Genomic DNA, 27,620 nt, shown 5'->3' with positions numbered 1-27,620 from the left:
TAATAAGACAGTTTTTAGTCACGACAGTTGTTCTAATTTAATCCTACTGATATATTATTCAAATAAAGTTTACGTTTAAGTTACATATAAGCGATATTTGCCTCGTAAATGAAAACGGACCCGGTCGGTTCCCCCCGTGTTCGTACATGGTTTGTTCCTTCTCTGTTCGAAGCAGAAGCGGGAGGAAGTTACTGTTGTGTTTCTGCCGGGGAGACTGTTGATGTTTCCCGAAGACAGAAAAAGTAACGAAGGTACTCAGGAACAAACAAACAGATTTATTCTGACACACAAACTCATAAAACGCAGTTTACTGAACTCCTGACTTCTTATGTTGTCGTGAAACTGTAAGCTAACCTACAAGCTAATGTTAGCAACCTGAGTGATCAAGATGGACGTTAGTTGAAATGACGTGTTACGTGTTTAGTCGTTTATAACTGGCGGTTTTTCCCTACAGGATGGACATAACGACGTGTTTAAAGTCTCTACTGCTGGCCATCCAGCAGTACAGAGACAGCAGGACCGCTCAGCACGCTGCGCAGCTGCACAAACAACTGGAGGTGAGCTCCAAGGAGCGTCTGGTTTGGCCTTTCTCACATCCACACATACTGGTTCAGACATCCACTCATACTGGTTCAGATATCCACTCATACTGGTTCAGATATCCACTCATACTGGTTCAGATATCCACACATACTGGTTCAGATATCCACTCATACTGGTTCAGATATCCACACATACTGGTTCAGATATCCACTCATACTGGTTCAGATATCCACACATACTGGTTCAGACATCCACACATACTGGTTCAGATATCCACACATACTGGTTCAGATATCCACACATACTGGTTCAGACATCCACACATACTGGTTCAGACATCCACACATACTGGTTCAGATATCCACACATACTGGTTCAGACATCCACACATACTGGTTCAGACATCCACACATACTGGTTCAGACATCCACACATACTGGTTCAGACATCCACACATACTGGTTCAGATATCCACACATACTGGTTCAGATATCCACACATACTGGTTCAGATATCCACACATACTGGTTCAGATATCCACACATACTGGTTCAGATATCCACTCATACTGGTTCAGATATCCACACATACTGGGTCAGATATCCACTCATACTGGTTCAGATATCCACACATACTGGTTCAGATATCCACACATACTGGTTCAGATATCCACACATACTGGTTCAGATATCCACACATACTGGTTCAGATATCCACACATACTGGTTCAGATATCCACACATACTGGTTCAGATATCCACACATACTGGTTCAGATATCCACACATACTGGTTCAGATATCCACACATACTGGTTCAGATATCCACACATACTGGTTCAGATATCCACACATACTGGTTCAGACATCCACACATACTGGTTCAGATATCCACACATACTGGTTCAGATATCCACACATACTGGTTCAGACATCCACACATACTGGTTCAGACATCCACACATACTGGTTCAGATATCCACACATACTGGTTCAGACATCCACACATACTGGTTCAGACATCCACACATACTGGTTCAGACATCCACACATACTGGTTCAGACATCCACACATACTGGTTCAGATATCCACACATACTGGTTCAGATATCCACACATACTGGTTCAGATATCCACACATACTGGTTCAGATATCCACACATACTGGTTCAGATATCCACTCATACTGGTTCAGATATCCACACATACTGGGTCAGATATCCACTCATACTGGTTCAGATATCCACACATACTGGTTCAGATATCCACACATACTGGTTCAGATATCCACACATACTGGTTCAGATATCCACACATACTGGTTCAGATATCCACACATACTGGTTCAGATATCCACACATACTGGTTCAGATATCCACACATACTGGTTCAGATATCCACACATACTGGTTCAGATATCCACACATACTGGTTCAGATATCCACACATACTGGTTCAGATATCCACACATACTGGTTCAGATATCCACACATACTGGTTCAGATATCCACACATACTGGTTCAGATATCCACACATACTGGTTCAGACATCCACACATACTGGTTCAGATATCCACACATACTGGTTCAGATATCCACACACACTCCACTGATATTAATGATAGATGTGTCTTTTGTGGCTTTCAACAATTTTCTGGCTCTTTAACTGATCTTATCCGGTTTCAGATGTTACTATGTGGACCCGCATATCTTTTTGGTTTTATACTGGTTTGTTAACTGGCACAGACTCGGATTTTAAGCATAGTCCACACATTTAAACAGGCTTTGGGGTCAGGCTGTTCCAACAACGTAAACTAAGTCTGCTTTATCCGGTTCTCAACCACTGATTCCACTGTCAGCCAACCAGTCCCACAGCATGATGCTGCCGCTACCTTGCTTGATGGTTAATACAGTTTTCTTAGTTTGGAAACCCTCACCCTGACTTCTCCAAACACATCTTCTCATCGAGGCAAAACAAAATGAGCTTTACTGTGAACAGTGCCACTGGTGTTCCAGCAGTGTCCAGTTCATGGCCGGCTGGAACCTGGGTGGTTCCTGGACATCCTTTTTAATTTCCTTGGAAGCTGTGGCAGAAAGACTCAAACTGAACCAGGTGATCTGCTTGAATGTATCAACTAGGCAAAAAGAAAGGAAGTCTGTGAGGTTTATGTTGCACCTGTCAATAACTGGTTGTTCAGAAGAGCTTTTGTTAAAACAAGTTAATTAACAAATTAAATGGATCTAAAATGGATCAGAAGACAATGGAAGTGATTGCAACACTTGCTTATTATTACTGCATTTTTAGTAACTCATATAGATTTTCTATCCTTTGAGTCACGACTGACTCCTGCTTGTTTTAATAATAACAATCATCTGGTGTCATATGGAGCCTTTGGATGGTGGTTAAACTGCACATTACCTTATGACAAAAATAACAGTAATGCCTGATTGTTTTCTTTGCAGAGTGTAGATAAAATATGTTGATGGTGTTCGAATGATTCATTACAGACCATAATGTTAGCAGAGAACTCCCAGCGCAGACAGTGCTGTTTTACATGCTAGGGTTAGTGATGTACAAAATGTGGCCATGATGAATCATTTCAAAGCTTTCCACATATAATGTGACATTTCCAACACTTTGTTAAAACACGTTTGACTCAGTTTCATAATTCTTTGGTGGGAGTTTCTCAGCATTGACAATATTAGACCTCCAAAGGTGACCCCACAGATTTAGATCTGGACCGTGCTTAGGGCATTCCAGAACTTTAATCTTCCTCTCATCTGGATCTGGAGACATGCTTGGAGTCATAGTGATGCTGAAAAAAATGTTTTATTCAACTAAGAAGTTTGTTTTTGATAGAATAAAGTCTCTTGTTGTTTAACACAATCAGATGAGAATGATTAGGATATGAGTTAAACTCAGAATGTAATGAACCCTCAGGCCTTATACTGGTCCTTCTCAAAATATTAGCATATTGTGATAAAGTTCATTATTTTCCATAATGTCTTGATGAAAATTTAACATTCATATATTTTAGATTCATTGCACACTAACTGAAATATTTCAGGTCTTTTATTGTCTTAATACGGATGATTTTGGCATACAGCTCATGAAAACCCAAAATTCCTATCTCACAAAATTAGCATATTATTAAAAGGGTCTCTAAACGAGCTATGAACCTAATCATCTGAATCAACGAGTTAACTCTAAACACCTGCAAAAGATTCATGAGGCCTTTAAAACTCCCAGCCTGGTTCATCACTCAAAACCCCAATCATGGGTAAGACTGCCGACCTGACTGCTGTCCAGAAGGCCACTATTGACACCCTCAAGCAAGAGGGTAAGACACAGAAAGAAATTTCTGAACGAATAGGCTGTTCCCAGAGTGCTGTATCAAGGCACCTCAGTGGGAAGTCTGTGGGAAGGAAAAAGTGTGGCAGAAAACGCTGCACAACGAGAAGAGGTGACCGGACCCTGAGGAAGATTGTGGAGAAGGGCCGATTCCAGACCTTGGGGGACCTGCGGAAGCAGTGGACTGAGTCTGGAGTAGAAACATCCAGAGTCACCGTGCACAGGCGTGTGCAGGAAATGGGCTACAGGTGCCGCATTCCCCAGGTCAAGCCACTTTTGAACCAGAAACAGCGGCAGAAGCGCCTGACCTGGGCTACAGAGAAGCAGCACTGGACTGTTGCTCAGTGGTCCAAAGTACTTTTTTTGGATGAAAGCAAATTCTGCATGTCATTCAGAAATCAAGGTGCCAGAGTCTGGAGGAAGACTGGGGAGAAGGAAATGCCAAAGTGCCAGAAGTCCAGTGTCAAGTACCCACAGTCAGTGATGGTCTGGGGTGCCGTGTCAGCTGCTGGTGTTGGTCCACTGTGTTTTATCAAGGGCAGGGTCAATGCAGCTAGCTATCAGGAGATTTTGGAGCACTTCATGCTTCCATCTGCTGAAAAGCTTTATGGAGATGAAGATTTCATTTTTCAGCACGACCTGGCACCTGCTCACAGTGCCAAAACCACTGGTAAATGGTTTACTGACCATGGTATCACTGTGCTCAATTGGCCTGCCAACTCTCCTGACCTGAACCCCATAGAGAATCTGTGGGATATTGTGAAGAGAACGTTGAGAGACTCAAGACCCAACACTCTGGATGAGCTAAAGGCCGCTATCGAAGCATCCTGGGCCTCCATAAGACCTCAGCAGTGCCACAGGCTGATTGCCTCCATGCCACGCCGCATTGAAGCAGTCATTTCTGCCAAAGGATTCCTGACCAAGTATTGAGTGCATAACTGTACATGATTATTTGAAGGTTGACGTTTTTTGTATTAAAAACATTTTTCTTTTATTGGTTGGATGAAATATGCTAATTTTGTGAGATAGGAATTTTGGGTTTTCATGAGCTGTATGCCAAAATCATCCGTATTAAGACAATAAAAGACCTGAAATATTTCAGTTAGTGTGCAATGAATCTAAAATATATGAATGTTAAATTTTCATCATGACATTATGGAAAATAATGAACTTTATCACAATATGCTAATATTTTGAGAAGGACCTGTAATAAGTGAAGAAATCTAGACTGTTAAAACTCTCCTGACTCTTGAGCAGCTGTCTTCATGCTTCCGCTGGTGTTTTGGTGATGAGCTCTTTGAGGTTAGAAGGCCTACTTACCATCACCCTAATGTTTAGCTCCGTCCACAGAGTTTCGATTAGATTCAAACCCGGACTCTGGCTGGGCTGCTCCACAAATGTAATATTAGTTCTAATCCGAAGAACCAGGCTGGTAAAATTGAAAGATTACTTAAAATCAAAATCTGGCAGAGTATGAATAATTTTGGGCCTGACTGTGATTTTATCATTCGTTTAGCCCAGTGTGTATTGGTCACCTTCCTGTTGTGTGTTTCAGGAAGTTTCTGGCCTGAAATGTGACAACCTGCTGTCCTCGGGTCAGTTTTTACCCACTGAGTGTGTGAGTGGGCTTGTGGAGCTGGCAGGAAACCCAAACACCAGTCCTGCCCTGACGAGCTCCATCATCTCCCTGCTGGCCCAGCTGGGTAAGATCCTCCACAACCCAGTTAAGGCACTGATTTTAAGGCAGTAACTGGGCCCGTCCTGGATCAGTACCGTTTCATTTTTTCCTGTCTTGCAGGGAGTGATGATGCCAGTCGGGAAATTCTGCACAGCAGCTACAACCTCACCAGCACTCTGGCTGCGGTCATCCACTGCCACAGCAGCACACCAGGAGAACCTCTGGTGCTACAGGTAAGCTCAACACTGCTTTTAGATACTTCTACATATTTTATTTGCTTTATTAAAGAATGATTTAAAACATCTAATAGGTTCCAAACTCTTGTCTTTCTAAATGTGTCAAATTAATGCAAACAGTGAGTGTTGCCAGCCTCAGACCTTCCTAACGCCATCATTATTTTGCTCTGACATGCCTGATATCAGCTTGTGGAGCAAATCCTGACTGATGGTGACCAAATCTTATCTTCTTGGTGCTTGAAGTTGATGAGTTGGTTGGCTTCTGTGTCTCCACCTACTTTATGAGAGCTGACCACAGCTTCTCAGTCGGGTCCTGATCTGGGGAGTCATAGTAGCTCGCACCTTTTCTTCTTTGTATAAATAGTCTTCTGCTTCCTATCCTTCTACTTCCTGAAGCTTAGCACCTACCTGGTGCCAGTGTTGAACAAGCTCTGCACTGGTGGAAACCTAGTAGGAGATGGTCCTGGAACCTGCTGGAACCTTACAGTGGGTCGTGAAGTCTCCTTCTCTGTGGCTGAATCTAACATAAAGTTCTTCCAGAGTTAGAAACTGGAGACTTTTAACTACTTAGGTTTGTTTTTTCATAAACGTATATTTAGATTTTTTATTCCTTATCAGTTTTCTAAATGATCCATAGCAGTTAGTAATAGTTTTTAAATGTTAAATGAAAGCCTCTATCACAGCCTACAGCATTATAAGAAGGTTAGAGGTCGTGCATCTGATGAGGAAATGTTACTCTGAGTCATGGCCTGAAAAAACAGAGGCCTTTTTATGCAAAATGATGAACGTTACACACGTTTCCATCACCGAGATGAAAAAGGATGTAAGAATCTGTTTGCTAATTAGATCCATAAATACGAAGTTAAAAATGTTTATCTCATTGCTAAAACTTTCAGCTTTAAGTTTCCAAACTTGTTCACATTCAGTCCTGGAGAAGTTGAGTTTTAAAACGCTCGTATCTCACCTTCTACTGGTTTTACTGAGCTGAGAAAGATTGTTTACATGTGCAGCTCTGTTCTGTGGTCAAACTGTAGCAACTCTGCAGAGGAGGAAGGAAACCATGACGACCCTTCTGAGGGGGAGATGGTCCCAGTTTGTCCTTTACGTTGGCACATTAAAACGTATTGCTTTGTTTCGACACTGATACTGACAACCGAATGTCTTGATCAAAAATGCAGCAAAAAGAAGATTAATCACCATGAATGACGAAAAATATCAAATTATTACGTGACCCAGTTTACTCCATGCGTCAACCGAATATCTTCTTCATATAAAAAGTCTTAAATTAAAAGTCTAATGTCAGAACTCATGCTTTTCATTTTTCTTTCTGCCTCAGCTGCTGCTTCTGGTCCTAAATAATGGCTTTTTGTTAAATTTAGTAGATTATAAAAACTGAAAAAGACTGATCGTGAGGCAACTGAGGCAGGAAGGCTGCAGCTGGTTTGTTTCAGTCAGACATGTAAAAACTCCGTCTCATCACCCAAACATTTTAAGGTCTTCAACGTCATGCTGGCAATTAGTCCCACATAGTTAGACTGATCTGCTTTGGAAACAAACCCTTCAAAAGCATTAGGATCAGTACAGTCCAAACCTGTTCAGTACAAATCTATCAGGTTCTGGTTCAGTTTCATTTATTTATAAAGTGCCAACTCCCCATGAACAGAAAGAGGCCTCCAGCAGAAGCAGGGTCCGTATGAGCGGACATCTGCTGCAGCCGAATAGAAGAGAGCAGACACAGAAAACAGAAGCACTGAGCCAGGAGTACTTTCTGTGGGGAAAAGAACAGAGAGTATGCATTGCTGCTGGCTTTGTCTCAGAGAAAGACACAACTAAACACCGGAGCTCTTATACAATAGTACTCTCCACCTGATGTCATTTTAACATTGTTTCCTCTGTATTTCAGTGTCTTCAGGTGCTGCAGAAACTGACATACAACACCCGCACTTTCCAGTTCACAAACTACATCCATGAGCTCATCAGTTTTCTCCTGACCAACATGTAAGAACCAGAAACTCCTAATGAAACTTGAATCCACCCTGCTGTTTGGTCATCTTCTCCCCTCCATGTTTGACCACAGCCAGTCTCAGAATGAGGACATCATCATGCCCTGCCTCGGCGTCATGGCCAACCTTTGTCGCGACAACCCTTCGGTGCAGTGCCACATCAAGTCTATGGTGAGCGTTTTTCACCCTTCAAGGATGATATGAGTTTTTCAGCTGCAAAGTTTGGGTTCAGAGAAAATGTTGCAGATTACTGATGAGATGTTTCTCAGCTAAAGTGTTCAGGTCTCTCCCACGTGGCTCCCAGTAGAGCCTCAGCTGAGTGTCTCCTAAAAGTAAGTTCTGGTTGGATTTATGATTGGGTCCAAATCAGAACAATGGCTTAGAGTCGCTGGGTGGAGCTTTACAAGACAGACTTCCTCTAGTCCAGAAATACAGCGATGTTTTAATTGATGAAAAATCATATAAATATTGTGAGAAATGTAACGAAATTGTAAAATGAGACTATTTACAACCCTGCAGGGTGGTTGAATGTTCTCGCATACCTACTGGTACCACTGGTGTCTGACCAGCTCACATACCCACATTCTCATGCAAAAACCTGTCAGACACCATCAAGAGCTGAAGATGTTCTCTAATCCTCTGCGTCTGTTAACCTTCACACGTTGTTTTGACCTTCCGGGTCAAATCCACCCTGGCTCTGTGTGAAAAGGGGATTCTCTCTTACAGCTGCCATCAGGCTTTTCTGATCATTTGCAGTGAGGAATTTTGGCCCATTTTCTTTGCAGAATTGTTTAAAATCAGCCACATTGGAGGGTTTTGCATCATGAACGGCCTGTTTAGGTTCTGTCACAACTAGGGATGGGTACCTACCACATTTGAACCGATACTCGGTACCGGTTTTAAAATAAAATCTCAAAACATTTCAGCTTAACATTTAAACTTTAATGAACATATTTTAAAACAACATCCAGCTGTTTGTTTTGTAACATCTCAGATGTTTCAGTTTCTTCAACATTAAATCCCTTAGCTGACTACACCGTGTAATGCACAAATTATTGGGTGGTGACTGGACTTTAGCTGGTTGTCAGGGGCAGGGCATGAAACACTTGGGTTATTTTGTGTACTTCTTCTTTTGCCATGTGTACCAGGAGTAGAGAGTTCGCCTTGCTGCTGCTGCAGGAGAGGAAGTGCTGCACAGAGTCTCAGGAGTGTGTTTTTGTCCTGCTTTTGTCAAGTTTGGCCATAGAAAGTAGAGTAGATCTATTAAAATAAATGTCATTAACTGTTAAAACATACTATTACTACACGCCGTGATCCTCTTGGGGGGCGGGCGGTCTGGTTGGCAGGGCGGGGCGTCCCCCTTGGATAATGATAATGGTAGGGGAAACGACGCTGCAGGACCTTCCTCAGATCAGAAGTATTACTGCCGCTGGTCTTGAATTTTGCGTCACAAATATTGCAGCAGCGTAATCTGCATCTTATTTTGAAAAGTGGAGCCATACGTTCTATCAGCCGGGCTTTGTTGACGGTACCAGCGGTTACTGACGTCGTTACGCTCTTGTGCGTGCGATGCTGTGTTGGCCACTCTTCCACTCCTTCGGTGTCACAATGATGCGTTTAGGTAACGAAACATGGTTCTGTTTGATTTTACGTGAATCGGTAGTACAGGTAGTACCTATAAAAGTACTGAATTCGGTACCCATCCTTAGTCACAGCTTCTCAATCAAATTTAAATCTAGACTTTGACTAGGCCTTTCCAAAATCCTTCATATTCTCTTATTTTAATACTTCAGAGATGTAACCAGACTCACAACTTCCCAGAAGTTCATCTTTTGTCACTTCAATCCACAGGGCTGGCCGCCCCTAGAGAGGTTTAGTTCAGCTCCAGTCAGTAAACACTAATGTTGCACCAATTCACAACCAGCAGATCGCATGGAGTCGCTGACTGGCAGCGTTCACTCCTGACTGAGCATCTAGCAGCAGTGGACAGTTGATTGCACAGAGTCGCTAATCTTGCAGTTGTCCCTCATACTTTGCATGCTTGTGGCAACGATGGAGAGGAAAACTCCTACTGCAGAACCTACTTCCTGTTGTCAGAAAGGTTCTATTTAACAGATTTGTTGATTTTTATTTCTGGCCTTGGTTTGGTTAATTACTGTTAATTCATTGGCTTGTTACAGAGTGCCAGGTTGTTTTGAATAGCATTTCCTCTTAATAAATAAAATCATCATTGAAAACTATATTTATCATTAATCTGGCTGTTTTATCTGATTATAAACTTTGTTTAACCTAAAGCATGTTAACTTTGAAAGAATACGTTTATTTTAAGAAAAGTGATTCCATATTTTCTTACGTTCATTTTGAGAAATGGGTTTAATTGTAGATTGATAAATCATGGATGACACAGATGAGTTTTATAGGGCTGGACAAGTCTAAATTTAATTTACCCGCCTGGTTCAAACCTCACAGAGCCCAAACCTGCAGCAGGAACGCCGTCACCTCATGGTTGCCTTTGGATGTTCGGCTTCCTGTGTGTAAAACGTGTTTTTTATTTTTCTGAAGGACAACGTAAGGCAGTTCTACCGGACTCTGATCAACTTTCTGGCTCACAACAGTCTGACTGTGGTGATCTTCACGCTGTCCATCCTGGCCAGCCTCACTCTGAATGAGAAGGTGGGCGAGAAGGTAAGGTGAAGCCACTCTGGTTACATTTAAACACCCGATGATGACAGAAAATCAAGCCAGGCCTGTTTTATTCTTTTTAAGTTGATGTTTAAAGTATTTTGGCTCCTTTGGCTTTACTGAAACTGCATCATAACACTTAGAAGTTTCCTTCTTTACGAGAATTGGTGCGGATGTTCATTGTTTTTTGTATACAGGGTTTCTGTGTGCATTTGGCGAAAATAACTCACAACATGTCGCTTTTTATTAATTTAGGTTCCTCTTTTTGTTGTCACTTCTGGATTTTAAATACGCTTTTGGGTCTTTGTTCTGAATCACTGATCGCCGCTCTTCTGTGTTTATTTTTATCGGTAGCTTTTTGATGCAAAGAACATCCATCAAACTTTCCAGCTCGTGTTCAACATCATTGTGAACGGCGACGGCACTCTGACCAGGAAGTACTCGGTTGACCTCCTTGTCGACCTTTTGAAGAACTCCAAAGTAGCCGATTACCTCACAAGGTGGGCTGGATCTCATGACCTGTTTACGACCAGCGGTTGGATTGAACATCTGTCTGAAAACCATATTTCCATTTGTAGGTACCAGCACTTCTCAGCATGTTTGTCTCAGGTTTTGGGGCTGCTGCGCTCCAAAGACCCAGACTCTGCAGCCACGGTGAGACAGAGGAGCTTCACCTCCAAACAAACATGCACAGACACCATGTTGTGTCCAGAACTTCTCAGCTGGGTGGAGTTTGTGCCTCAGACAGATTTTTCATCTGTCGGCAGCTTTCTGTACTGGTGTTTTTTTTTTTTTTTTTATCAGGCCAAAGGCGGAAGAGCATTGACAGGAAATGGGTTGTGGTGAATAGATTGATTTAAAGAAACTCTGTTCTCAGTTCTACTATTATATAGATTTAACGATGGCCTGAAGGAATTTCATGTTTTCACTTCCTGTCTCTTAAAGAGGCGCATAGGTGAGGCTCTATGTTTAACTTTTAAAAGATTCTTCTAACAGCTGATCTTCCTCGTACCTCATTAACTGTACAAACACAACAATCAAGCAGAGATACTGTTAGAGAGTCAACTGCTATTTATTTACATAATATTAAGGAACCTTTACTTCGACGGGCTCAAAATTACTTCAAGTTTCTAACAAAGTGATACTTTTCAACCTTCGACTGACCTTCTGCATTTGACTCCCTGATTCAGATAAATTAATGAAATAATGACTTCCTCTCTTCCCAGATAGGAACTGGGTTGTTGCAGCGTGCAGCCCGGCTCAAACAGCTGCTGCTAATATTTCCCACCAAAACTGAACAGCTCCAAGATATTAAAAAGAGCTCCAAGATAAGACTTAGTTGATTTATCAGCAAACTAATTAGGTCATCAAGGTTGAAGATACTCTGTTTCCACGTAATGCTACAGTTATTAATTCATTCACTGCATGCAAACTGCACACTTTATCACAGCCGCATGTTGTTTGTTTTTTTATCACTTTCTACTGTGACTTTCTGTTATTTTACTCTACAAATTCATCTCACACAGAGTGAATTACTTCCAAGTATTTATTTCTGTTCATTTTGATGGCTTACATCTGATAAAACCCAGAAATTCAGACCAATGAGGCGAACTTTACTTTCATCTGAAAACTCTGGACCAACAGTCCAGTTCATTTTCTTCTTAGTCCTGGTAGGAAGTTTCTGACCTAAGTTGGTTAACATACGGGTGGTGACAGTCTGGTAGATCTGTCTGGTGGTGGTTTTGAACTTAAAGCTCTAGGTACATCTACACCTTTTAAATCTCTTGAATGTTCTTTGCTTTACAATCCTGTAGGCTGCAGTTATCCCTGTTGCTTGTGCAGCGCTTTCTACCAGAGCTTTTCCTTCCATTAAACTTTCAATCCATTTACTTACAGGTCCTTCTCAAAATATTAGCATATTGTGATAAAGTTCATTATTTTCCATAATGTCATGATGAAAATTTAACATTCATATATTTTAGATTCATTGCACACTAACTGAAATATTTCAGGTCTTTTATTGTCTTAATATGGATGATTGTGGCATACAGCTCATGAAAACCCAAAATTCCTATCTCACAAAATTAGCATATTTCATCCGACCAATAAAAGAAAAGTGTTTTTAATACAAAAAACGTCAACCTTCAAATAATAATGTACAGTTATGCACTCAATACTTGGTCGGGAATCCTTTGGCAGAAATGACTGCTTCAATGCGGCGTGGCATGGAGGCAATCAGCCTGTGGCACTGCTGAGGTCTTATGGAGGCCCAGGATGCTTCGATAGCGGCCTTTAGCTCATCCAGAGTGTTGGGTCTTGAGTCTCTCAACGTTCTCTTCACAATATCCCACAGATTCTCTATGGGGTTCAGGTCAGGAGAGTTGGCAGGCCAATTGAGCACAGTGATACCATGGTCAGTAAACCATTTACCAGTGGTTTTGGCACTGTGAGCAGGTGCCAGGTCGTGCTGAAAAATGAAATCTTCATCTCCATAAAGCTTTTCAGCAGATGGAAGCATGAAGTGCTCCAGAATCTCCTGATAGCTAGCTGCATTGACCCTGCCCTTGATAAAACACAGTGGACCAACACCAGCAGCTGACACGGCACCCCAGACCATCACTGACTGTGGGTACTTGACACTGGACTTCTGGCATTTTGGCATTTCCTTCTCCCCAGTCTTCCTCCAGACTCTGGCACCTTGATTTCAGAATGACATGCAGAATTTGCTTTCATCCGAAAAAAGTACTTTGGACCACTGAGCAACAGTCCAGTGCTGCTTCTCTGTAGCCCAGGTCAGGCGCTTCTGCTGCTGTTTCTGGTTCAAAAGTGGCTTGACCTGGGGAATGCGGCACCTGTAGCCCATTTCCTGCACACGCCTGTGCACGGTGGCTCTGGATGTTTCTACTCCAGACTCAGTCCACTGCTTCCGCAGGTCCCCCAAGGTCTGGAATCGGCCCTTCTCCACAATCTTCCTCAGGGTCCGGTCACCTCTTCTCGTTGTGCAGCGTTTTCTGCCACACTTTTTCCTTCCTACAGACTTCTCACTGAGGTGCCTTGATACAGCACTCTGGGAACAGCCTATTCATTCAGAAATGTCTTTCTGTGTCTTACCCTCTTGCTTGAGGGTGTCAATAGTGGCCTTCTGGACAGCAGTCAGGTCGGCAGTCTTACCCATGATTGGGGTTTTGAGTGATGAACCAGGCTGGGAGTTTTAAAGGCCTCAGGAATCTTTTGCAGGTGTTTAGAGTTAACTCGTTGATTCAGATGATTAGGTTCATAGCTCGTCTAGAGACCCTTTTAATGATATGCTAATTTTGTGAGATAGGAATTTTGGGTTTTCATGAGCTGTATGCCAAAATCATCCGTATTAAGACAATAAAAGACCTGAAATATTTCAGTTAGTGTGCAATGAATCTAAAATATATGAATGTTAAATTTTCATCATAACATTATGGAAAATAATGAACTTTATCACAATATGCTAATATTTTGAGAAGGACCTGTAGATACAACTTTCTGTGAACAGGCAGCTTTTTAGTAATGACATTTTAGCTTCCCCTCTTTGTGGAAGGTATCAGCGGTCGTTCCCATGATTGCGTAGGTCAACATATAACATGCTCGTGTTGATCAGAGATTCTTGTGTTAAAATGTGGACACTTTTGTTTTCAGAAACATGCCTGACATTTTTCGACGGCGATACTTCCGTCTTGATTAGAGGTGTCACTTGGTGGTGAGCGATGTCTTCAAATGCGTGAACAGCAGCAGATTTAAACTGGCCACACACCATCGAGTAAACCGTTGCCACAGAAACATGTTCAAATATGTCTCTGAGAAATTTGTGTGTCTGAAAACAGAAGAACATAAAAGCTGTACCAAACTGAGACACTGAATTTCATTGGAATAATATGTAGAGGTTTTCCCTGTGAACGAGGCTTGGAAAATGATTAGGGTTGTGGGTCAAACCAAAGGCCTGTCGTGAATTCAAACTTCAGACATTCCTGACTGGAGGAGAAGTTGATATTTTTTAGGTTGTAGACAACAGGGTGAGGCTCAGAAACACAAAAACAGAAGAAGATTTAAAGAGAAAGTTCAACATTTAAACCTGGACATTAAGGCTTCCAGATAGAAAACATTTATAATGGGAGGAAGGATCTCTAACCAACCAGCAGCCTCGTGGCTCTGAAATCACCTTTATTACAGTAACTGTTGTTTTAATGCAGCTTCTGTCTTGTTGCAGGTGCTGGAGCTCCTCCTGGCCATGTGCAGAATTGGAGGTCTGCGCTCGCAGCTCTGTGACGTGGTCTTCAGACCGGCTGGACCCAAACTCCGACCTGCAGGTCACAGGCAGGGATCCGGGGCGGACGGTGGTCGGAAACCAGAGTGTGGGTTGGCTCTGGTGCAGTGGCTCAGCTCACCTGTGGACGGCGCTGAAAAATGCTTGTTGCAGACGCTGCAGCTGTTGAACGAGCTGCTGGAGGTTTGATTCTTACTCTTTGATTTGCTTTGCAGCGCATTTAGGATGATTGTTACTAGTATTAATAATACAGGAAGCACATTTTAATTTTCATCCAACTTTTCAAACAAATTACCAAGTGCTGTGATTCTGACTGAGTGCTGCAGATAATATTATGGTATGGATCTAAGGTGCAGTAGTTTAATGAGAAATCGGATAGGACTGGAATGTGTTAAAGTGTCCGACTGCAAGCAGCTGTTCTTCAGTTGTTTCCTGCCCCCTAGAGGACAAACTCTGCACCAGCATCTTCTCATGACAAACACCAACCAGGGTCCCAGCGCCGTCTGGAAAAACATGGAATTTGATTTAAGGATTTTCCAGGTCTGCTTACATATTGTGGATAAACGGACAGACTAGAGACTCGTCGAGGTTGTGCTGGTTGATCATGAAACAGCAGAACCTCAGAAACACATACACAGATGGAAATAAACCTGGGTTGTTAATATCGGCACAGTTTTACTCATTGGACTGACACGGATGTATTAGAAAATGATAAACATTTGCAGATGCCGATGTTAATGCAGAGATATCGTGCAACCCTAATTTTCCTCTTTTTGTGACTAAAACGTTTTTCATTCCCATAAATTATTTTGCATTCACTCTGCACACAAACTGAGTGTCTGAATCTTTTTCATTTGAATACATTCTTGAGACTGCTGCAGTAAATGACCTGAAATCTTAATTTTATTGAAAGAAAACAACATTTTTGTTTTGTTTTTTCCTTTGCTTTCCTGCATGTGTCTGAGTCGGTCTCTCCTCTTCTGTCCTGACGGGTTTGTCTGTCCATCCAGGAGTCGTTGGGAGCAGAGAGTGTCTCTGAATCCATGTTAAGCTTTGTGGAAATGTTGCTTCCTGTCGTCTTGGGGCTTCTGAAGGGCCTCGATCCTGCGCTGGGAGACCCTCACCTCAGAAAACACTGCCACCGCATCACCCACGTCTCCACCCTGCTGCTCAATATCCTGACCTACACCCTACACTCTGCCTGCATGTGCCTCTTTATTACTGTATTTATGCCTACTTGAAGGCATCACGTTGTGCAGTTTTGATCAGGTTCTTTCTAATTAAATTTAAGATTCTGGACCTTAGAAGTCCAGATCCACAGAACCAGGTGTGACTGCTTCCTTAACCTGCTCTACCCCTCTGCTGCGAGGACTCCTCCAGATCTTTGGTGTCCTCTCAGGTGAGCGCTGAGCTCTGCCTCTCTCAGGTAGACGTTCTCCTGTCCTGTTGTCATAGCAACAGCCCTCTGACCCACCTGCCTCCTGTCTCCAGTAACGACCTCAGGTGAGTCGAAGGAACACTGGATCAGCGTTTTATATTATTTATATGAGTCACACATCTATGTTAACTTCAGAAAATATAATAAGTTCTGTTGGAGGATTAGTTTGACCCGTATGGAGGACCAGTCCGGCCATAACTAAGAATAAAAACATCATCAGAGGAGAAAATACATCTGTGGTTAAGACTTAAAAGGTCCAAATATTAATCTTTACGAACATTGTTGTTGGTAATAGGAGGTCATAAATATGAAAGAAATAAAAGGGTTAAAAAAATCACATCTGTGAAAAATAGAAACTAAAATAAATATGAAATAAGAATAAGACCACAGACATAAATATAACAGCTAATCATTTAAATGCAAATATCAATTTATATCTGATTTTATTGTTCAGTTAATCAATAACTTCCAGTTATTTGTTGGATTTAATGACGCATTAATTAAACTATTTATTGGGCGAGTCATTCATTTATCAATCTATTTATTTCTGTGTTTATTCTTAATTATGGCAGGAATGGTCCTCCATGCCTGCTGTGTTTTATCGTGAACAAATGAGTTTTTTGTACAAAATGTTTATTATACCATTATATTATATAATATATTTTTTAAAAACATATTTTTTTAAAGTCATGTGATTTTCCTTCCAGCTGGTTGTGTGCAGAAGCTCTGCTGAAGACTCTGGAGCTGATGAGCAAACTGAGGCAGCAGGTGAAGGACATGGAGACGAGCTTCTACAGGATGCTGCAGGTAAACCCAAACCGTCTCCCATCATCACGCGGTGGACTTCATATTTACCTCCCCAGGTGCTTAGAGCGTCTGTCTCGTGATCTCTCCTCAGGACCAGAGGACCGTGACTCCCCTCTCATTGGCTCTGACGTCCCACCTCAGGGAGCACGTTCAGACCGGACTCGCTCTGCTGTTTGAAGCCACGCCCCTTCCAGACTTCCCATCGCTGGTGTGAGTCATTAACAGGAAACAACACAATGAAACTGATCGCTCCACGGCAACTATTGGGAGAACTGGGGACAGAAGTGCTGCCGTTGACTGAATTTGTCAAACTTGATTCTTGTAGTCTGGGGGAAAGTATCGCCGCCAACAACGGCTATCGTCAGAGGGAGGCGGAGCTGTCGGCGAAGCGTGTAGCTGTGCAGGACGTCCCACCTCTCAGGACAAACACCAGCACGATGGATGTTTGCAGTGGTTACAGGAGTGTGAGCAGTCTGGTGGAGAAGATACAGAGCGGCTTGGAGGTAGAGTCTCTTTCATATTTCACGGCGTTAACCTGTTAACCCCCGTCACACACGGTAAAGTTACCGTGTGTGACGGGGGGGGTGAGCAAACTTGTAACACTGAGGGTGTGAATACTTTTGTGAAGTGAAATGCTTGTTTCTATGTATTTTCCAGTGTCCCTCATCACTCCAGAATATAAAATAGTTTTTGTACCAAACGTTAACGTCATTAATTGAAGGTCAAGTGTCTACATGTCTGGTCTGGAGCAGGAGATTAGCTTCCTGGTGAAACTGCAGCTTTTCTTAATGTTCCTGTTGTGATTTCCAGCTGCAGGAACAGACGAAGGACTCGCCTCTTTCTGAGATCATTGACGTTTATGAGCAGAAGCTGGCTGGATTTGCTGTAAGTTTAACTAAACATAAGAACCTGATGGATGCTGTAATTTTCCCGTCCAACTGATTTATTTAAGTTGGAGTTCTGAGAGATTCTGTATTTGGTTGTGTTTCCCGGTCAGTCTAAGGAGAGTCGTCTCCAGGACCTTCTGGAGGCCAAAGCTCTGGCTCTTTCTCAGGCCGACCGTCTCATCGCTCAGTATCGACTCCAGAGAGCTCAAGCTGAGGCTGAGGTAACCTTAACACCTGACTGAGGTTCCTGAATACAGGTGAACTGGTGTGTAAATATTTATTACACATCGGGAAGCTGGTGCTGGTTCAAAATCACGGCACGTACAAACAGAAAACTGCAGCATCCAATACAGTCTCTCTTTCAGGGTAAACATCAGGGAGGAGATTCTCCAGATCAACCAAATAATGAGCTTCAATGCAGTCTTGCAAACAGTGACCACAAAGACAGGCCGTGATGTTAAAGACGTCGCAGTGCAGGAACAACAGGTTTCAGGTGTTGAGTTCAGGGACTCCAAGCCTGGACCGGGTTGCCAGGAGGGTTTTGTTGGTAGAACCTTGGTGACTCTAGGCTGTTCATAGATTAGGAAAGAATAAATGCTTTGCTGTTTAACGCTGAAGAAGTCATGAAAGGTCGTCAGTTTCAGAACATGGACAAACATGACCTCAAGGTGTTAATAAATGACCTTACTGGTAAATGTTGTTGGATTATCTATTCCCCAGATTTTCTCTAACAGGCCCGTTTCATCCAGACTAACTGAACCATCAGAGGAACATTTTTATCTGCAGTTTCTCTGTTCGCTCTTCATTTTCCAACCTCCGCCCGCAGGCGCGGAAGCTGGCCGGCCTCCTGAAGGATGCGGAGCGTCGAAAGGAGGATCTGCAGGGCGAGCTGAGCAACCAGGTGCTGGAGGTGGAGCGATCCAAAGCTGACATGGAGGAGCTGCTGCAGCACAACACCAGGCTGCAGAGGGACTCTGAAGAGCACCAAACTCTCAAAGGAGCCTACAATGCTCTGCTCAACAGGTCAGAGGCAGACGGATCAGCTACATTTTCAGAATTAAGGCTAAACGTTCTTCCTGGAGTTTTCAGGTCCACGTAAACGCCTCCATCTATTTCTGCTTGAAGAGGCTTGGGTTGGAGTATTTTTGATTGAAACATTTAGACAGTGATGCAGATCTTCAAGACAAAACCTTCTTTTCCTGGAAGCTGGAGATCAAACCTGATGACTGAGATGTTTTGTTTAAATGTGCAGGTTTAATGAAACTGAGCGTCTGCTGAAGGAGCTGCAGACGGCTCACATCTCTCTGAGCAAACAGAACGACGCTCTGAGGAAGAACCACGAAGTTCTCCAACAGCAGAAAGACAAGTAGGAAAACCACCACCACCTTTCTTCTCTTTACTTCATCTATGTGACAGCTGGAGGCTGCTCACCCCTTCATTCTCTTTATGTGAGCAAAGCAAAACCTCGGTGCTGTTTCTGTCTCATCTGTCTTCTAGAATCACGTCGGTGCTGCAAGAGAGAGAGGAGGAGATCAAATCCCTCCAGCTGGACTTACAGAAGAAAAGTGGCGACATTACAGGTGAGACGTTCATGTGGAAGAGCAGCGGTGATTTAGCCACTGAAACCAAGTTATCGTATCAGGTGTAAATCTTTAAATGTCTCTTCATGATTCTGTTCTTGTTAGGGCTACGTGCCGACCTGCGGTCCAAAGAGGAGACGCTGAAGGAAAAGGACCAGGAGAGGAGAGACCTGGAGGACACGGTGGATGTTCTCAGGAAGGAACTCAACAAAACAGAACAAGCCAGGAAGGACGCCAGCATCAAGGTGATCAGTCAGCTAGCAGTGGAGACACATTTTTAATTTGTTCTGTTTCTCCTGTAGGTCAAAATGTGGGTTTATTTCCACTTCCTGCTGAAGCTGGTTCTTCTTTACTGGTTCTATAAAAACCAGTCAGGACCGGGCTAGTTTTGCTCAGCTGTAGAGCCTCTCCTAAAATGGCCCCTGACCTGAATCTGTACTGTGGGCTGATCCAGAAAGTCTGTGGGCTGAGCTGAAGAGAACCGAACATCAGACAGAACCCAGGAGTTTACGTGGTGTTAACAGCAAGGGTCCAAAATGTCTCAGCTCCCAGGAACAATTAGTTCCCTTAGACTTAGTGGAGCTACTGGGATTAAAGGATTCAGCGTCAGATTGTTCTGCTTCAGTTACAGATGAATTTGTTTTAAGACTTTTTCCCAGGGTGGCCGATAAGTGAGGAGGTTTCTGTTGGAGCTGAAGAACGTAGAAGACCCTGAAATGTTTCTAAATGGAGTTACAAACCGCAGCTCATGTTTGAGAAAGAGTCCTGATGTTTTTCACTCTGACGAGGTTTTAAATAGAAACTTTGACCTTTGCCCCGCTGCAGGCCTCCTCTCTGGAGCTGCAGAAAGGTCAGCTGGAGACCAAGTTGAAGCAGAAGGAAGACGAGCTGAACAAACACTCGGCCATGATCGCCATGATCCACAGCCTCAGCAGCGGGAAGATGAAGAGCGACGTCAACCTGTCGCTGTGAGGGGAGAACCTCCACCACCGTCTGGATGAACGAGCAGGAGCTCCTTCATGGACTCAGAGATGAATTTTCCAACATGAATTCATCTTTTTAGACCTAATAAAACACATGTAATTAATTATTTTAAAATGAACTTTTTTATGTGATGATAGTTTTTGTGTTTTTGTCTGTTTTTATTGTTTGGTTCTATTCAAATGTTTGTGTGAGTTTAGTTAATGAATTAAACTAACTTAAGCTCCTGGGACTAAAATGTATCATGAAAAAAATTACTTAAACTTTATTTCATTTTTGTTTAATGAATGGATAGTAAAACCTTTATTGCTGTTAAATGAACTTTATGATCAACATTTTCTCTGGATCCATTTGAAGATTTTTATTTCAATGTTGCAGTGATTCAGTGAGACCAGCTTTCATTTACTTTAAAATCTGTCCCAACTTTGCTCGGATTGGTCCACAGCGGTGACGAACCCAAACCTGTTCAGGAATAAAACAGATGTTCTTTACTTGGTTAAACTTGATGTAAAAAATTAGAAATTTAAAACGATTCAATCCTGAATATTTATTGACAGAAACCAAGCCCAGTAGGTATAATTAATGGGAAGAAACAATTTCTGCCCAGGTTAGTGGAGATGAAGCAAAGGTTACGTTTATATAGCGCCAATTCACAACACGTGTTGTCTCAAGGTTCTTCACAAAGTCAGGTACATACATTCCAATTAATCCTAATCATTGAACAGTTCAGTCAGAGTTAGCTTTTTATTCAAATTGGATAAAAAGTTTTTCTATCTAAGGAAACCCAGCAGATTGCATCCAGTCAGTAACTTGCAGCATTCAGTCCTCCTGGATGAGCATGTAGAGACAGTGGACAGTCACTGGCGTTGACTTTGCAGCAATCCCTCATACTGAGCATGCATGTAGCGACAGTGGAGAGGAAAAACTCCCTTTTAACAGGAAGAAACCTCCAGCAGAACCAGAACCAGGCTCAGTGTGAGCGGCCATCTGCCACGACCGACTGGAGGTTTGAGAGAACAGAGAAGGAAGTGGTTTTATTGTAGCCAGTTGCCTCAAATGATAAATCCGACTTCTGAGCTAAAAACCTTTTTCTGAAGCTGTTTCAAGCCTTATACAAGTCCTTCTCAAAATATTAGCATATTGTGATAAAGTTAATTATTTTCCATAATGTCATGATGAAAATTTAACATTCATATATTTTAGATTCATTGCACACTAACTGAAATATTTCAGGTCTTTTATTGTCTTAATACGGATGATTTTGACATACAGCTCATGAAAACCCAAAATTCCTATCTCACAAAATTAGCATATTTCATCCGACCAATAAAAGAAAAGTGTTTTTAATACAAAAAACATCAACCTTCAAATAATCATGTACAGTTATGCACTCAATACTTGGTCGGGAATCCTTTTGCAGAAATGACTGCTTCAATGCGGCGTGGCATGGAGGCAATCAGCCTGTGGCACTGCTGAGGTCTTATGGAGGCCCAGGATGCTTCGATAGCGGCCTTTAGCTCATCCAGAGTGTTGGGTCTTGAGTCTCTCAACGTTCTCTTCACAATATCCCACAGATTCTCTATGGGGTTCAGGTCAGGAGAGTTGGCAGGCCAATTGAGCACAGTGATACCATGGTCAGTAAACCATTTACCAGTGGTTTTGGCACTGTGAGCAGGTGCCAGGTCGTGCTGAAAAATTAAATCTCATCTCCATAAAGCTTTTCAGCAGATGGAAGCATGAAGTGCTCCAAAATCTCCTGATAGCTAGCTGCATTGACCCTGCCCTTGATAAAACACAGTGGACCAACACCAGCAGCTGACACGGCACCCCAGACCATCACTGACTGTGGGTACTTGACACTGGACTTCTGGCATTTTGGCATTTCCTTCTCCCCAGTCTTCCTCCAGACTCTGGCACCTTGATTTCCGAATGACATGCAGAATTTGCTTTCATCCGAAAAAAGTACTTTGGACCACTGAGCAACAGTCCAGTGCTGCTTCTCTGTAGCCCAGGTCAGGCGCTTCTGCCGCTGTTTCTGGTTCAAAAGTGGCTTGACCTGGGGAATGCGGCACCTGTAGCCCATTTCCTGCACACGCCTGTGCACGGTGGCTCTGGATGTTTCTACTCCAGACTCAGTCCACTGCTTCCGCAGGTCCCCCAAGGTCTGGAATCGGCCCTTCTCCACAATCTTCCTCAGGGTCCGGTCACCTCTTCTCGTTGTGCAGCGTTTTCTGCCACACTTTTTCCTTCCCACAGACTTCCCACTGAGGTGCCTTGATACAGCACTCTGGGAACAGCCTATTCGTTCAGAAATTTATTTCTGTGTCTTACCCTCTTGCTTGAGGGTGTCAATAGTGGCCTTCTGGACAGCAGTCAGGTCGGCAGTCTTACCCATGATTGGGGTTTTGAGTGATGAACCAGGCTGGGAGTTTTAAAGGCCTCAGGAATCTTTTGCAGGTGTTTAGAGTTAACTCGTTGATTCAGATGATTAGGTTCATAGCTCGTTTAGAGACCCTTTTAATGATATGCTAATTTTGTGAGATAGGAATTTTGGGTTTTCATGAGCTGTATGCCAAAATCATCCGTATTAAGACAATAAAAGACCTGAAATATTTCAGTTAGTGTGCAATGAATCTAAAATATATGAATGTTAAATTTTCATCATGACATTATGGAAAATAATTAACTTTATCACAATATGCTAATATTTTGAGAAGGACCTGTAGATGCAGAAAGGCAAGGAAGCAGATTCAAAGTCGCTTGTTATCTAGAAAGTCAGCTGGTTTAGGCTTCCTGCTTGGGATGGTCCTGATGGGTCCTGATGGGTCCTGATGGGTCCTGATGGGTCCTGATGGTCCTGGTCTGGACGTCGCTGCTTGTTAAAAACATTTCAGAATATAATTATTGGTAAAAACTAGGTTTTGTCAAAGTTCTGGGAGTTTTTTGTTCACCTGTTTTTTACCTGCTACTAACCGCTTCCAACCTCTAGATGGCACCAGACGCACGGTAGGAGCTGAGCCACCAGGTGTTCTCCATCAGCCTCATCAGGAGAGGAGCATAAGAACCTCAAGCTGCCAACAAACCAGTACCTGAGTATTAACCTTCAGTTTTAACTCTAGCTGAAACAAATCTCTTTGTGATTATTCTGAGTACTTACCTTCTCATGTCGTCCTTCCCAGATTACCTCCAGTCTTGAGCTTCAGTTTCCAGTCTGCTTATGCTGAGAACCCAGATCTGCTCTTTTTATAAGAGAACTTCACGGATTATCTTCTTCTTCTTCTTCTGTGTTGTTTTTTGGCAGTTGGCAAATAACTTGAAGATGTGCATTACCGCCACCGACTGGTATGGAGTGTGGTTCTTCATGGTTTTAAATCTTATTTACTATTACAACAATCAAATTTTATTTATTAATTTAGTGCTTTTGAAAAATCTAATTATAATTTGAATACGTTTGCTACCTAAACTTCTTTGCAAAGTATCTCTCAATATAAAATTTTCTTTAATACCTACAAATTCTCTCCTTAAAATTGTTCTTTCTTGTTCATATTTCTGACACTTCAATATTACATGTTCTATTGTTTCCTCCTCTCCACAATGATCACATTTTCCTGTATTATGTTTCTTCATCTTGAACAATGTAGAATTAAGTCCTGTATGTCCTAGTCTTAATCTTGTAATTAATCTTTCCTCTTTTCTACTCCTTCTTCCTGTTCTTACTTCTCCTACTATCTTGTTGATTCTGTAAAACCATCTTCCTTTCTTTTCTTCATCCCACCTTTTTTGCCACTCTTTCCTGATTCTCTGTTTAATTATATTTCTTGCCTCTGACCTACTAATATTTATTATAAAGCTAATGTTGTTTTGTGTTGCCTTCTTTGCCATCCTGTCCGCCTTCTCATTCCCTCCAACTCCTACATGTGCTGGTACCCATAAAAACACTAATATTAATCCCATTCTTTGTATTCTAAATAAAGTATGTTTTATTTCCAACAAAATGTCTGGTCTACCCTCTGAATGATTATGTTTTAAACTTAATAATGCTGAACTTGAGTCTGAACAAATGATTGTTTTTAATGGTTTTATATCCTCCACCCACTGCACTGCTAACAATATGGCTAATAATTCTCCTGAATATACTGATAATCCATCTGTAATTCTTTTTCCTACTTTTATTTTAAATTCTGGTATTACAAATGCTACTCCTATTTTTTCATCTGTTTTTGATGCATCTGTGTAAATCTGGACATAATGATAGTAATTGTTTATATATTCTTGTATTATACTTGAATCTAATCTACATTTTGGATCCTTTTTCTTTTCCATCAACGCCATATCCACCACTGCTTCTGGTAACAGCCACGGTGGCACTACTGGCAAAGGCAACATTGAACTTATTTCTTTTTCATATATTTGAAATTTTTCTGCTATATTATTGATAATCCAACCAAAACTCTTAACTTGTTTTTTTTCTTTTTCCCAGCATGGTTTTAAAATATCACGTGTGGGATGATCCGGATTATTGCTTTGTAAATTTATCCAGTAATTTAATGCTAACTGTTTCCTTCGTAGATCTAATAGCATCTCTCCCATCTCTACCTGAAGTGCTGCTATTGGACTGGTTCTGATTGCTCCTGTACAAATTCTTAAAGCTTGATGTTGTATATTGTCTAATTTTATAAGGTGAGTGTTTGCTGCTGATCCATAAATTATATTTCCATAATCAATATTTGATCTAATTAATCCTGTATAAATTCTTTTTAATGATGTTCGATCTGCTCCCCAATCAATACCAGCCATACATCTCATAATGTTTAATATTCTTTTGCATTTATCTATGATTTTTTCTATATGTACTTTCCATATAATTTTTTCATCAAACCATATACCTAAAAATTTTATATTTTTTACTTGTTCTAAAACTTGATTGTATAATTTTAGTTTTATATTTTCTCTTTTCCTTTTCTGTGTAAACACCATTACTTTTGTTTTTTCCACTGAGAACTTAAATCCCCATTGATTTGCCCATTGTTCTATTCTAATAATCTCATCCTGTATTTTCTTTTCAATAAGTTTGATATTACGACCCATTTTCCATATAGCTCCATCATCTGCAAATAGTGAGCAACCGACGTCCTTACCAATATTTTTAAATACATCATTTATCATTATAGAAAACAATAACGGACTTATAATACTTCCTTGAGGAGTACCATTATCTATTATATATTTATCTGACAATTCTTGACCAATTCTTACTTGTATTGTTCTATTTGATAAAAAATCTTTAATCCAGTTAAACATTTTTCCAGTAATACCCATTTTATTTAATTTAATTAATAATCCTTCAACCCACATCATGTCATAAGCTTTTTCTATATCAAAAAATACAGCTACTACATTTTCTTTGTTTATTTGTGCTCTCCTAATTTCATATTCTAAACATAATGCAGAGTCATTTGTGATTCTCCCTTTTCTAAACCCATTTTGATTTCTATATATATATCCATTAATATTTAAATAATATGTTAATCTATTATTAATCATTTTTTCCATTATTTTACAAATATTTGATGTTAATGCGATTGGTCTATAATTTTCTGGTTTTGTTTTATCTTTTCCTGGTTTAGCTATTGGAATAATTATTGCTTCCTTCCAGCTCTGTGGCAGCTCTCCCTCCTCCCAGACTTTATTGTATAATTATAATATTTTATCATTAAGATGTTCTATCATCGTATAGTAAATTTGATCTTTTCCAGGTGATGTATTTTTTGTTTTCCTGGTTACAAAGTTCAATTCTCCTTGTGTAAATGGTTCATTTATTAATTTATTTGTATCTACATTATTTTGCATTAATTCTTTATATTTCATCTTTGTGATTTCCCTACCTTTCTTTCCCTCTTCACTAATATTATTTGAACTATGAATTTTACTAAATGTTTTAGCTAATATTTCTGCTTTTTCTTTATCTTCCGTTATAGTTATATTATCTAATTTCAATATAGGATATCCATATTCTTTTCTAATACCCTTCATTCTTTTAATCGTTTTCCAAATTTGATCAATTTTTGTTTCTCTCCCTACGGTATTACAAAAGTTTCTCCAATATTCTCTTTTTGTATGTTTAATGATCTTTCTTACCTTTGCCTGCTTTCTTTTGTACTCAATTAAATTCTGATAAATTGAGTTACTTTTTAACATTTTAAATGCTTTATTTCTTAATTTTATTACTTCACTACATTCTTTTGTCCACCATGGCACAATTTTTTTATCGTTCTTTCTTCCTCCTTTTTTTATTGATTCTTCTGCAGCCTGTAATATTTTTTTACAGATATTTATATTTAAACTATTTATATCAATTGACTCATCTATTTCTTCCAATTTCTTTTGACTTAAATATTTAAATTTTTCCCAATCAGCCTTATTAAAGTTCCATCTTTTATATAATCCTGTATTCCTGTTATTTATTAATATTCCTGTTATGATTTTAATGGGGTAATGATCACTACCTACTGTTGTATCTTTGTCAATGTCTCACTCACAGTTATTAGCTAAACAATTTGATACTATTGTTAAATCAATCACAGACTCTGTACCTGTTTTTACATTAATTCTTGTTCCTTTTCCATCATTTATACATACCATATTTTTCATTTCCATTATTTCTTCAATAACTTTGATCATTTTTATCATTACATTTTCCCCATAATGTGCTGTTAGCATTAAAATCTCCACACCAGATAACTTTTCCTTCTAAATACACCATTAATTCATGATAATATTTTACATGGATTATAAAAATTTATTATTTTACACTTTTCCTTTTTATTGTAAATTTCAACTACTATATATTCTAACTCTTTGCCTTTTCCTAATATCTGATATTGTATCCCTTCTTTTATAAATATTCCACATCCTCCTCATCTATCCCTTCTGATACTATTATACCTTTAAACACAAAATCTAGGTTTGGCTTTAATCATGTCTCCTGTATACATATAATTTCTGGTTTTTCTTCAATTCCATCTATATACCCTTTAAATTCCTGTCCATTAGCGATTAAACTTCTTGCATTCCACTGTAATATTATCATATATTTCTATCAGCTGGGGTTCCTCCTTGCCTCCCATCTGTTTCCAACTTT

The 27,620-nt window shown here is 40.8% G+C and overlaps 1 protein-coding gene across 1 annotated transcript; it reads left to right on the top strand.

Moving 5' to 3' along the window:
• Nucleotides 1–91: 91 nt before the first annotated feature.
• On the top strand, nt 92–20,817 carry cip2a (cellular inhibitor of PP2A). Its single transcript, XM_047350013.1, has 22 exons — nt 92–251; nt 455–557; nt 5,449–5,596; nt 5,692–5,804; nt 7,711–7,805; nt 7,885–7,981; nt 10,373–10,495; nt 10,847–10,992; nt 11,071–11,146; nt 14,730–14,969; nt 15,797–15,959; nt 16,142–16,289; nt 16,932–17,031; nt 17,123–17,241; nt 17,357–17,534; nt 17,842–17,916; nt 18,029–18,139; nt 18,745–18,941; nt 19,171–19,284; nt 19,416–19,498; nt 19,604–19,743; nt 20,324–20,817. The coding sequence occupies exons 2-22, from the start codon at nt 456–458 to the stop codon at nt 20,468–20,470; spliced, it is 2,715 nt and encodes a 904-aa protein (XP_047205969.1). The 5' UTR covers nt 92–251; nt 455; the 3' UTR covers nt 20,471–20,817.
• The last annotated feature ends 6,803 nt before the right edge of the window (nt 20,818–27,620 follow it).

The sequence above is a fragment of the Girardinichthys multiradiatus genome, chromosome 21 (assembly GCF_021462225.1).
Source record: "Girardinichthys multiradiatus isolate DD_20200921_A chromosome 21, DD_fGirMul_XY1, whole genome shotgun sequence".
Lineage (NCBI taxonomy): Eukaryota > Metazoa > Chordata > Actinopteri > Cyprinodontiformes > Goodeidae > Girardinichthys > Girardinichthys multiradiatus.
The sequence above is the reverse complement of the archived record's forward strand: the minus strand, read 5'-3'. Positions and strand labels throughout refer to the sequence as shown.